At 42.1% G+C, this 13,787-nt stretch overlaps 2 protein-coding genes across 2 annotated transcripts in view; one reads left to right on the top strand and one right to left on the bottom strand.

Moving 5' to 3' along the window:
- The window catches only part of igsf3 (immunoglobulin superfamily, member 3), an 88,161-nt gene extending 79,515 nt beyond the window's left edge, over positions 1-8,646 (top strand). Inside the window, exon 9 of the mRNA XM_010904558.3 lies at positions 7,814-8,646. Coding sequence (XP_010902860.1) covers positions 7,814-7,821 — 8 coding nt within the window. The 3' untranslated portion in view covers positions 7,822-8,646. The remainder of the gene's footprint in view (positions 1-7,813) is intronic.
- rpe (ribulose-5-phosphate-3-epimerase) lies at positions 5,920-9,069 on the bottom strand. The gene is made up of 6 exons (XM_010904559.5): positions 8,656-9,069; positions 7,528-7,607; positions 7,317-7,456; positions 7,044-7,178; positions 6,565-6,651; positions 5,920-6,449 (listed from the first exon to the last, which is right to left on the bottom strand). The coding sequence occupies exons 1-6, from the start codon at positions 8,775-8,777 to the stop codon at positions 6,327-6,329; spliced, it is 687 nt and encodes a 228-aa protein (XP_010902861.2). The 5' UTR covers positions 8,778-9,069; the 3' UTR covers positions 5,920-6,326.
- Between the last annotated feature and the right edge of the window lie 4,718 nt (positions 9,070-13,787).

The raw sequence follows: 13,787 nt of genomic DNA on the forward strand, positions 1-13,787 counted from the left end.
GACCTTAAATCAGTGCTAATGCAGAACTTAATCGTATTCCATATTAGTATTATTATAAGTATTTCTGATTATGTCTCAGAGTCAAGACCACTGCCAATCAGCTACCACTTTACCACCTATTCAAACAGTCTTACTACAGTGCTTGAATTGACTGCACTGACAGCCACCCTGTGGGTCTTCTCCTCTGCGAATTCCACTCCGCCCCCGGTCAAAGCAAAGACATTTTTAATGTTATTCTAAGCAATTACAGTTTTCTTTAAAATTGCTAATTAGACCAATCTCTTACACACGCACACAAACACACGCACACAGTCAGAAGAGACCGTTATGCTGTGACACCGGCAAGCTAATCAATGCTAAGCCTCTCATCTCCTGTGGGATCATGGGTAACTATGAACAAACTGGTATGTGCAATGCGACAAGTGAAGTAATATGCTATTACTGCTTTGGAAAATGGGTAGAGGTGCCGAGACATGGCTGCAAGGTGAAGAAGAGATAGATATTGGGAATGGTGGAGAAATTTGATACAGAGGTTGGAAAGGTGGAGAGAGACATGTAGAGGAGGGAAAGGTGAAGTCAAGTGGCAGAATAATGGGGGAAGATGAAAGGGATGTCAGTATGACAATGAGAGTGTCTTACAGTAACAGATTCATCAAAAGATACCGTGGCCTTTCTTTGGATGGTTGGGTTCAAATAATCCATTCACTAAGATTTACATGGTTGTAGATGTGATTTAAATCTTATTCACATTCTAACCCCCCCCCCCAGTCAAAGCCCAGTAGATGGTGTTTCTCAAAGAACTGGTTTCTAATTTGGTTTCCAGTGGTAGTTCATTCCAACAAGTGATAAAGAGCTCTGACTACTAAACCCTACTCAGCAGGGACCCTCTGCAGGGCTTTGGGTTAGTTCCCTCTTCAATGAGGTTTATTTTAACAGTATAAAAGAATAACAACAAAACAATCCAGAAAAACGCATGTGAAGATGTTTATAAATTGATTTGCATTTTAATGAGTGAAATAAGTATTCGGACCCTCTGCAAAACATGACTTCATACTTGGTGGCAAAACCCTTGTTAGCAATCACAGAGGTCAGATGTTACTTGTAGTTGGCCACCAGGTTTGCACACATCTCAGGAGGGATTTTATCCCACTCCTCTTTGTAGATCTTCTCCAAGTCATTAAGGTTTCGAGGCTGACGTTTGGCAACTCAAACCTTCAGCTCCCTCCACAGATTTTCTATGGGATTATGGTCTGGAGACTAGCTAGGCCACTCCAGGACCTTAATGTGCTTCTTCTTGAGCCACTCATTTTTTTCCTTGTCATTGTGTTTTGGGTCATTGTCGCGCTGGAATACCCATCCACAATCCATTTTCAATGCCCTGGCTGAGGGAAGGAGGTTTTAACCCAAGATTTGACGGTTTATGGCCCCGCCCATCATCCCTTTGATGCAGTGAAGTTGTCCTGTCCCCTTAGCAGAAAAACACCCCCAAAGCATAATGTTTCCACATAGGCATAGGCAGCATTTCTCCTCCTCCAAACACGTCAAGTTGAGTTGATGCCAAAGAGCTCGATTTTGGTTTCGTCTGACCACAACACTTTCACCCAGTTCTCCTCTGAATCATTCAGATGTTCATTGGCAAACTTCAGACGGGCCTGTACATGTGTTTTCTTGAGCAGGGGGACCTTGCGGGCGCTGCAGGATTTCAGTCCTTCACAGCATATAGTGTGTTACCAATTGTTTTCTTGGAGACTATGGTCCCAGCTGCCTTGAGATCATTGACAAGATCCTCCCATGTAGTTCTGGGCTGATTCCTCCCTGTTCTCATGATCATTGCAACTCCACAAGGTGAGATCTTGCATTGAGCCCCAGACCGAGGGCGATTGACAGTTCTTTTGTGTTTCTTCCATTTGCGAATAATCGCACCAACTGTTGTCACCTTCTCACCAAGCTGTTTGGCGATGGTCTTGTAGCCCATTCCAGTCTTGTGTACATCTACAATCTTGTCCCTGACATCCTTGGACAGCTCTTTGGTCTCTTTGGTCTTGGAGTTTGCTTCTGTGGACAGGATTCTTTTACACAGGTAACAAGCTGAGATTAGGAGCACTCCCTTTAAGAGTGTGCTCCTAATCTCAACTCGTTACCTGTATAAAAGACACCTGGGAGCCAGAAAACATTCTGAATTAGAGGGGATCAAATACCTATTTCACTCATTAAAATGCAAATGTATAAAAAAATTAAATAATTACATGCATTTTTCTAGATTTTTGTTGTTGTTATTCTGTCTCTCACTGTTCAAATAAACCTACCATTAAAATGATAGACTGATCATTTCTTTGTCAGTGGGCAAACGTACAAAATCAGCAGGGGATCAAATATTTGTTTCCCCTCACTGTATACATTCATCTCAGTTCCAAAACAAGAGGCAGAAACCCATGTGTAACCTTAATAGGGTTCTAATCACGTTCTAGTGTGTACCCCGCAATTCGAGTGCTGTTCTGTAAGTGAACCCAGAGACACACGTAGACACGCCGTCGCACGAGTTCAAGAGCGACGGAGAAAACACGTAGAGAAAGAGGCTCCATCCAACACTCAGAATCTCACTTTCACTCCCACTAAGTGGCAGCGATGGATACGCTTGATAGTGGTGTTGAAATGTTTCCATTCCCTCGGGTTGGATGTGAGTACGGTCTGTGGTTAGAGTGCCTATGTGAAAGCGTGTATGTCAGTATTTTTTGGTAAAAACATTTAACAGATTTAATGAGCAAGTTATGGAATGGGAAGATAAGTGCATGAATGAGAAGGAAGTGCACGTGTGATTTTCACCACAGATATTCTGTCAGGTCTTGTAATGATAGTGCAGTCTTTGAGAAATGACAGAGATCCAACTGTAGGAAAACTTTGTCATAACTAGACATAAGAGAACCTCTAATTTGTGCCTACTAGTCTCTACACCACACGCCCACACACATGTAAAATTTAAAAAAATTATGTGAGTACAGAAGCCAGGTTTAGGACAATAGCTGAATTTGTTTTTGTACGTTTCTGTAAAAATATTCTCCAATTTAGAGTCTCCATAAAACCCCTGTCTTACATATGTTACACTGAAACAGAAATACTGATTTCTGCCATCAATATTGCAGGAGAATCTGAATTGCCTCCCAGATATGTGTGCATTATTAAGAACAAGCGGCTCGCAGCTAAAAAGTATGTCGTGTGTGATTCTTAGGGGTGTAAGGATCCAAGTATTCATACCAAACCATTCAGTACAGGGACCTCACTTTGGTATGCACTTTATACCTTAATATAATTTTTAACAGAAAACACACTACACCTTATTCACTATGCCTGTGTTACACTGTGTCTTTCTTAGAAGAATCGGGTGAAAAGAACGTTGTGGACTATTCGGTTAGAGCAACAAACGCTGCAGCCTGTATGCATATTGTAATCCAAAATTCCAATCTTAATTGGCACGTTCCAAACGATCCTCATGTGAGACGCAGTTGGCGAGGACTAGCTGAGAACGATGATGAATGGGTCAGAGGATCCTCGATAATTTACATTTCCAGTTTGGGAAAATGTTGGCTCCTTGTAGCACAGTGTCATCTACGGACTAGGTTGTCACTACTCACATCAGGCTGGTCTCTGGGGAATACGCAAGTTGTTTTACGTAAATATTTCATTTGACAGTTGAATTCATAACATACGCTGCATTATGTTAGGGTACAGACTGGCCACTAGGGGGCAGTGGTGAGTGCAGTTGAGTTAAACAGCTGATTTTTTTAAAACATCCCAGCTGCATTAACATCAGGTCACAAAACAAGCAGACATCTCAGAGTAAGTTATGCGCATGGTTTAAAATGCAAAAAATATATATTTTTTGGGAATTGGATCAAAAAACCAGAGCTCCCCTGAAGAGACACTGGGCCCTATAAGCCCAAGGTGTCATGCTTAACCCTAAATCACATTTGTAACATATCACACATTATAGGTCATCCTTAACATGCTTTTGTAAATTCTTAAGATATGATTCATTTTAGTATCACATTGTAATACAATATATCGTAACGTAATATATGAAATCGTAACAAATTGAAGTGTAGCATGTCCCATATACCACTGTGACCTGGTTGCTCAGCTTTAGCCTATGCAGTTGTCCACACCTCAACCAGACAACCCAGTGTTCCAACAACGAAAGAAACAACTCTGTCTCTCCTTTCAACCAGCCCTTCTTATCTACTGCAACCAAACCAAAGACATCTGCCTATAAGAACAAGTTAGAGATATCATGAAAGTGCTGGCGCCACGTTCTGTTCTTCCCTTCTGTCCCCATTTCAGCAAACAGGTCAGCAGAAGTGGTCATTAAACTGGCCTGTGCACACTATGGCGATCACTACAGATTGCTGGATATCCCTGGAGGGCTATTCAAGAAAGATGGTTTAACAAATTCAGGATTCCCTTTTTATCTCAGTAATTAGGCTAAGATGAGCATAGATTGGTTGATCCGACTACTGTCATGTACATGCAGTGTTCCCAAAGGTCCCCGTCGATGTCAGAGAAACACAGATACAGAATCAACAGACAGAGCCCGATATTTCACACGTCTGGAACCAGAAATGCTTGTAAGAACACACAACATGTGTTTACAGATTCACCCTAAAAGTAATGCAGCTACAACAGCTAAAGCCAAAAGGAGGCTGGCAGAGAATTGCGGACAAAGTAAATGCAAGTTGCACTGTCCAAAATCTAGGCCTTGAAGCCTATTTTCAGAACATGTTTCTGCACAGTGCCACAAGGCACCTGGATGCAAGTGGCTGCTGTCGCTTTCACCAACCTTCACTTAGTTGTTTGAAATGCAGTAAGTTTTGTTTTATTCATTTGACTTAATGGCTTGAATGTCAGGCATCAATTTGGTTATGGGTAGAAGACTTTATGTGAGTGGGACCAAAGCTGTTGCCAGGAGTACAAGGTTAAACGGTTTTAAACACGTCTTCCTAAAACAATTTTATTCAACATTCGGAAGGAAAATCTTCTAAATGATCTAGAATCTGAATGGCCAAGAAGACCCATCTATATTCGATAGGATAAAGTAAATCAACTAGATAGGTTTGCTTCTGAGAATTCGTTGCTATGGTTTCTTATCAGGCTATGTCCAGAGGCTGTGTTCAGAGCTGTTCCTGGAACCGGGAATTCCAAGGTTGCTTAAATTCTGGTTTGACAAACCTCACTCGCCCAGATGTTATGTGGAAAAAAACTGGGTTATTTGCTTAATTAAAAATCAAACTGTACCTATTTAGGTTCTTTTATCAGATTTGGGGTCAGGTGTGGGAGGAAGACAATCTGACCTCCCCAAAAATGTTGTTGCTAGAACTTCTGGCAAAAGATATGGGATCTCCAGTGAACAGGTTTGAGTACCACCGGCATAGAGATGTTCCCCATCGCAGAGAACATTTATTGTAGTTGTAGTAGTGCTTTGAGACCAATTTAACTAACACAGGTTACTGGGGGAGGGAAACGCCTGGCATTCTTCTTCCTTTATTCACTAGAACTAAAGTGTTAGATAAACTGTGTATATTTATTATTAGCTACTTATCCTGTAATTCACAATTTGCCCTGTCCCAGCTTAGCACTCAGAGCCTTGCACTCTGTTCACCTATGCACGCATTCAAGTTTGCACAGACATGAACTTCAAATCCCAAATGAAAGTGACACATGAAAGTGTTGGACGAGGGGGATCATTAACGCACTCATTCATATCACCACTTAATACCAAAACGTTAAACATGAAGAAGTCTAGATAACATAAGACAACAGTGATTTAAAGGGGGGAAAAAGAACACAATCATGTATGTAGGGGACGAATCAAGAATCGTTTGAGCAAGCTTGCCATCTAGTGTCTGAGAAGATAATCTATGAAAAAAATTATACTCCATTTGTTTTGATTTTATTTTTTTCTGTCAGAAATAAATCATCATTATTCCAACATAACAGTATTCAAAAAAGGAATAATATTCTGGAATGTTTACAACTGTCTTATGAAGTCGACACAACCACTGCTCCACTCTCAACAAAGTTGGAACCGTTCACAGGCCTAAGCTGATTGGTGGGTAAAATGTTACAGTTAAGCAGTGATCCTAGCCGAGCGTGTTGCGCTTTGAGGTTGACTGGGTTCGTTTCGAGTTTCTGCGGTATTGAGGGGCAGGGCCAGAGCCTCACTGGATCAACCGGTCACGGGACCGCTGATCGGCGTGCGCCCACACCCCTCCCTGACCCCAACAGAGAAACACGGTCCCGCTACCGTGGGGCTCTCAAGCCACGAAGGCGACACATCAGCGATCCAGCGAGCGTTTCTGGATGGCCTCGGAAACGGCGGTTCTCAGCATGGCGATGACTGACCGAGGGTCGTCGCTGCTCACCACCGCGCTGCCTGACACGATCATGTTAGCACCCGCCTACCACACACACACACGCACAGAAACACACACACGCACAAAACCTCCTGATGTAAACACAGTTACAAACACAGAGCGCCCCGGGATGACATGTTAGGGGGACCCAGGCTCTCACCTCAGCACACTTATGGATAGTAGAGGGACCCACTCCTCCGTCCACTTCAATGTCCAAAGAGGGAAACTGACTCCTCAGCCAGCTGACCTAGACAAACAGATACACCTCAATGACAGCCCTTATTTGACCCACTGTCCACAACAGCAAATATGGCTGGGTTTTCCCAAGCCGGCACATCCAGGGCTTTTCACTGATTGGTCATAAAAGATCAGCCATGGAAAGGTATCTGAATTTAAAAAAAATATTTTGTTGTAGGTAGCGCCACAAACCTAAGGAAGAAAAAAAAAACTCCCCTAACACAAATCTAAACAGCATAAGAGAAGACTGTGGAACCCTAACCCAGAATTAACTGACCGGCCTTGGGCGTCAGGGTTTCAGACGAGGACAACACAGTTTACCAGACTCCCCTCCACCAAGTGAGCCAGAGGTAGACACAAAAGAACACTTACACAGCGGCAACACACAGACCCAAACACTACCTTGGGCATCATGTCCTCCATAAACTTCTGGCCTCCAAAGCCAGGCTCCACAGTCATGACCAGGGCCATGTCGATCTGCCCAGCCCACGGGGCCAGTACCTCCACTGTGGTCCCGGGCTTTATGGCCAGGCCTACCTACAACAAACACACATTAGCATCCAAAGGAAACCTACAACTGTTTGTCCTATTGGAAACCCTACTTAGTCAATGTCGACCCCACCCCCCCCCCCCCCCCCCCCTCCCCGCTCCCTGCCAATACCCTCTCGGCCTCACCTTCATGCCATTCTGTCGGATCTCTTTGATGAGGTTCCCGGCGTTGGTGGTGGCCTCCAGGTGGAACGTGTACTGACTGGCTCCTGCCGCTGCCATCGGCTGGACCCACTGCTCAGGCCTCGACACCATCATGTGCATGTCTGGGAGAAAACACAGTCCTAAGTCAGCACCCCTGGTGGCGCTTTCGTTGTGTCAACGCAAGCCAACTCACCGAAGAAAGGATCCGGTCCCACGCATTTCCTCAGGCACTCCACCATGGGATGACCAAACGTGATGTTAGGAACAAAATGGCTGCAGGGAAATGAGGCAAAATCATCAGCCGCGCGTGTGACTGATCACTCCGGTTGACCCCCTCCGTCACAGGCCCCAGTATCTATGTTGCAATAGTTTGTGTCAGGTTAGGGGTCAGTCTGTCCTGTGGTGTTATTTATCCTGCCTTATCTGGGGCCCTGTTGGATCTTATGCGGGCTATTTCTAATTTCTCTTTTGTCTTTTAGGATCTTAGGAGCATCTGAGCTCTAGGATGATGCCTCAGGACTACCTGGTCTGTTGACTCCTGGCTGTTCCTGTCCAACATCCATCTGGTGGTGTTGCTGATCTACATTCTGCCTGAAGACTCCTGCTGTTACTGCCCACAACCCCTCCTGGGTGTCCCTGTCCAAAGTCCTCGAGGTCATGTTACTGATCTACATTCTGGCTGAAGACCCCGGCTTACCCCTGTCTTTTCTGACTATGTAGATGAAGTATAGCTTTAAAGAGTCTTGTATTCATGATCTCCCAACACACACACAGAAGACTGGCACCTAACAAGGTTCCTCCCTACCTAGGTTTCTCACTAACTTGGTTCCTACCTACCTATGGAGTTTTTTCCAGGTATCATATTAACTGTTCTTTGATGTATTTGCATAAGCACTTTGTGACCACTGCCGATGTAGAAACGGCTTAATAAAATGTACTGATTGTCATTAAATAACTTGACAGTATCAATGCAGAATAAGAGAACGACCTAAATATAAGACACATGCGGATGTTGTAATCAGTCGCATAATGTAAGCAAAGCGGTGCAATGTACTGGCTTTGCAATCTAATTTAACGTTATACTACTTTAACTTGACTTCCACAATTAATTTAGCAGAAGTAAAAAAAACAAAAAAACCACAACGGCAACATCTCATTTTAAATTACATGTGCGTGTATTAACACATGTAAAACAAGCTAACCTAATTAGCAATATCTAATTGAATGATATATGATTGCTGTTGTACCAATGCTTAATAGCTAACAAGCCTTAGCAGAAATCAATGTATTGGTAGCGAGCACATGATTTGGTTTTGCTTACCCGTCCATAACGTCGAGGTGCAGGTAATCAGCACCGCACTCCATCATTCGGACACATTCACTGCCCAGGCAAGCAAGGTCACTGCTCAGAATAGACGGGCCTATTTTTGCGCTGTAAGACATGTTTGTGTTGTCTACTCTGTTCTTCTCTGGCTGTGTTCAGAACCAGAAGTACGCCAACGTGTTGGCTTGCTATTTCCGTGTAAAACGTTGCTTTCAAAATAAAAGTTTTAAAGCCTTCAACGCTACTGTTCGAACCGTTGTCACTGGAGGGCGCACAAGTCGTAGTGAAGTGACGAATATTCACACATACTGATCTCAAAAGCATTGTTTTCTTCTTTTGGCGCTATACTCAAGCAATTTGGGTTTGAAATCAAACAATTACTGTTAGGTAAAAGTATAGATTATCCACTTTTAGAATATTTCACCACTTTAATTGGCAATACTTTGTATACATAATCCCTTTATTTCATCCCTCCGAAAGTAATCCGTTGTTGTTTGTTGTTTGCAATACTTACCGATTCCATAAAATTCCTCAAACATAATTCACAGATGAGGCATTGTGCCAGTTCTTTAATTCCTGCACTGTTTTCTGCTGTCATCATTCTGTTCAATGTTAATATTCTGTAATCTGTCCACTGTTTCCAGAACTCAGGAGACCCTTAAGTATATTTTAGCAAACTGCAAACCCAAGGCTAGCTAGAGGTTTTTTTTTGCTGTGTACAGTGTCCTCTGTAGTTCTGTTGTATTAATTGATTTTCATTCATCATAGTGAGCATTCTTTGGTCACCTACGGTAGAGGTCTTCATTGGCCAACCAGGCCATTTGTGATCTCTGAGTTCTTTCCTTCTTTCAAACGGTTGTTTTTGGTCAGCCTAGCTCTGACTGTGAAATATGTTTTCAGCCGCATAATGGCTTCCTTAACACCTTTTGACAGACACAGATAGAATACTCAAAAGACAAATGCTAAGCCTAGAATAAACAGCAGACGTTGTGACAGCACTCTTATGCTTACAAGATGATTTGTAAAAACACAGCTGACTAACAAGAAACACCTGTCAAGCCAATATCCCCAAAGGTTATATTGGGGAAAATATGTAAAATAAGTGAATACCCTTAAATTAAAGCTGATAATCTCTACTTTATCCTCATTGTCATTGTTTGAGTATAGAGCCAAACACATTTTTATGGCTCCATTATGGCGAGCATATGGTTTTCTGATGGTGATAGACGACATCCCATACAGCTTATATTTCCTTATTTGGCTGTGAGAGTGATTTTGACTGAAGGTTGAAAGGCAGAGACGAGGGTTGAATGTGTGTGTGTGAAGATGTGTTACTGTATGAAACAGCCGACAGATCCCCAAAAACAGCCAGTGAACAGGAGACAGGCAGGCAAGGCCAAGGTCAGCAGTCACTGTGGGAGAGACCAAAACCACCTCTATATTCTCTCTCTCCCTGGCTCTCTCACATACACACACTCACACACAGGTCTCCCAGATATTATTTTCTTAAGCGTTTTGCCTCTTACCCCTGATGTGGTTTAAAGGCTTTGAAGAGAGTTTAATAAGCATGTGAAAAAAAAAGAATGGCTGAAACTTCCAGCATTGTTCTCTGCCTCTGGCTCACTTCAAGTCCTGTCATATTCGTGCCAGCCAAAGTAAACAACGACGGGTTTGGGCTGTGGGTCGCATTACGAGGCAGAGACGACGGTGGGCCGCGGTGGCACGGAATGCACCGGGAACAGGAAGAAGGTAATATGTTATTCTCACGTTGGCTTGAGATAGATTAAATGGTTGTCGTTGGTGAATAGGAGCCTTGAGAATCAGCTCCTGAGGGAAAGCTGTAATGCTTTAGTATCTGACAGCCTCTTCACACACTGACATAAACACACGTATACACAGAGAGGGCCCCTAAGGAAGGTTGGGACTGATACACTTAGTGTTTGTTTTGCATGTCAGCACGTCCCTTAACAGCCCTCCACATCATCACTCCTTCTACATTTAACCCTAATTCTCTCAGACGTCATCTTGGAGTTCATAAATAAGGGTCCTGCAGAGATATGTTGAAGGCCATTTGTAAAGGGTCAGGCAGAATGATCAGTAATTAAAGTATACGCTGCATGTCTGGTCTATATTACATTGTCACACAGCCAAATCTATAGTACCTGTCTGTTCTATATTAAATTGTCATACACCAAAACTATAGTACCTGTCTGTTCTATATTACATTGTCATACACCAAAACTATAGTGCCTGTCTGTTCTATATTTATTGTTATACAGCCAAATCTACACAACTTGTCTGTTCTATATTGCATTTTCATACAGCCAAATCTACAGCACATGTCTGGTCTATATTGTATTTTCATACAGCCAAATCTTACAGTACTTGTCTGGTCTATATTGTATTTTCATACAGCCAAATCCTACAGTACTTGTCTGGTCTATATTGTATTTTCATACAGCCAAATCCTACAGTATTTGTCTTTTCTATGCTAAATTATTATACAGCCAAATCTACAATGCAGTGCAAAAATGCATTGTAGGAATTCAAGATGTGCTTACTCAATTCACCACTTTTTAGATTAAATCAAAATGTTAAGTATTTAGGCAGGGACAATTTATTGTATTCCAGCTCTTTGAAGTTTAAATGACCAAGGACTATTAGTGCTGACTGTTTTGAATAGAAAAAGGAAATTATATTTAACGTGGAATATTTTGGAATATATTTATGATTCAAGAAAATCTACCGATTTCCCATAGAAGTCCGTCTCAAAATGTATGTCACCCTTGTTTTCAGTATTTTGTGCACATTCTCTTGCAATGATGACTGCAGTAAGTCTTTTCCTATATCTTTCATTTTGAGATTAGAGACGACATTTGATGAATTCTTAAATTATTTCTCCACACAGAATTTATCAAGATCCTTGAGAATCTCCCATCCATGCTTATGTTCTGAATTCAGATCCTGTGACTGAGATGGCCATTGCAACATTTGGATTTTGTGGTCAACAAATCATTTCTTTGTGGATTTTGATGTGTGCTTTCTTGATGGAGTCCATGTCTTGCTGGAATATCCACTTGCGGACAGGTTTAAGTCTCCTGGAGGAGGTTGCGTCAAATGTAAGATCTTTGGACTTTGTGACAACAAAATGTAACCAAGTCTGTTTACTCTCCAACTTCGAACCATGGATTAGTCTCCTGAAACCTCTTCCTCACTGCATGCGAGATGCACTCACATCCACAATTAACAATACACGTTTACTAGAGTTCTATTTGCATTAAAGAATTGTTTGGGCAGTGACTGTGACTTGTTTGGGCAGTGACTGTGACTTGTTTGGGCAGCTCCGGAAAAAATTAAGAGAAGGAAGGTTTTGAGTGAGGAACAGAAGGGTTAAAACAAAGAGACCACTGGAAATTGAACACTTCTGTTCCTCACTCAAAACTTTCCTTTTCAACTTTTTTGGAAAAAAAAGTTGCAGTGGTCTCTAAATTATTTCCGGAGCTGTATCCTGTACATACTGTATTGTCATTTTGCACTGCATTGCACATCCATACATTCCCCATGTAACATACACTACTTAATATTTGTATTTGCACTTCTGGTTAGATGCTTACTGCATTTTGTTGTACTGTACTCGTACTGTTCAATGACAATAACGTTGAATCTAATATACATATAGATATTAGCAATTAACCATTTTTATTCTTTGCAATGTAATCCCACAAAACACCATTGTTCCTCGAGCCACAGGGAACCAGAGGTCTAAATGCTGGGCTATGACAGACACTGAGGTGAACAGGCCACACTGGACCAGGATCCAGGCCTAGGCCTGAACTAATGCTTAGAGCATCTACTGTAAACTCCGTAGTTGTAGAAAAATCAGTTGGATAGTGTCCCTGTAATGATGAAAAAACTGTTATTGTTTCTCTCTGTAAGGAGTGTGAAACGTAATATCTGACCGGCTTAAACATCTCCTCAAACCTTTACTGTAAATATTTTCCAACTTTGTAAGCAATGCCGAAGCTTTATCTCCACCCAAAACATCAGGTCTAATCATAGAAGTCCCTGTTTCATTAGTTTGTTTGGCCCAGAGGGACAAGCTCGGGAATGTTCGTTTTAAGTCCAACCTCTGTTGTTGTGGACTCATCAGTACATAGAACCTGGTTCCAAAGTTCCAGTGACTTTAGCAAACTCCAGGTGCTTATGTTTGTGGTTTGGAAAAAGCTTTCTTCTAGTAACCCTTCCAAATAACTTGTTGGAGTGGCCATTTGAACCGTCCGACTCACTGCGTGTGGGGACAAAACACACATGCAGTTTGATCATAACTCCATCTGTTGAAAATGTCTTCATTATTGCCTTAATATTGGACCTGGGTACGTTCCGGCGTGTAGGCATGTTTCTACACTCATTGGCTGATTTGTAATATTGGTTTCATGGTTTCATTTGTTTTCTGGCCTTTCCAATGATGATGGATAAAGGAGTTAAGCCTGTGTGTCACCTCATATTCACTTAATGGGTGACCACTTTGAACGTTCAATGTGAAATTGGAATAATGGTCAAAAAGTCTGTTTGTTTGATTTTCTAGGGGTGCCACTGATTTCTGCATGCACTTGAAAAAAATTATCATTTTGTTTCTTTGAATTGTTTCTAGGTTACATTCACATAATTGAAGTGTAAGATCAAGCTGAACAAAATGTACATTTACCTTAGGTGCTGTAGTATGTACTGTATGTGCAATGTACTGTTGTAACGGGCAGAAAACAAATGGATTATACACCAATCTGCCATAACATTATGACCACTGACAGGTTAAGTGAATAACACTGATAATCTCATTATCGTGGCACTTGTCAGTGGGTGGGGTATATTAGACAGCAAGTGAACATTCTGTCCTCAAAGTTGATGTGTTAGAAGCAGGAAAAATGATCTGAGCCAATTTGTCATGGACCAAATTGTGATGGGTAGACGACTGGGTCAGAGCATCTCCAAAAAACTGCAGCTCATGTTCCCGGTCTGCAGATCACCTATCAAAAGAGGTCCAAGGAAGGAAAAGCGGTGAACAAGCGACAGGATCATGGGTGGCCAATGCTCATTGATGAATGTGGGGAGCGAAGGCTGGCCCGTGTGGT

This window comes from Esox lucius, chromosome 16, assembly GCF_011004845.1.
Source record: "Esox lucius isolate fEsoLuc1 chromosome 16, fEsoLuc1.pri, whole genome shotgun sequence".
Lineage (NCBI taxonomy): Eukaryota > Metazoa > Chordata > Actinopteri > Esociformes > Esocidae > Esox > Esox lucius.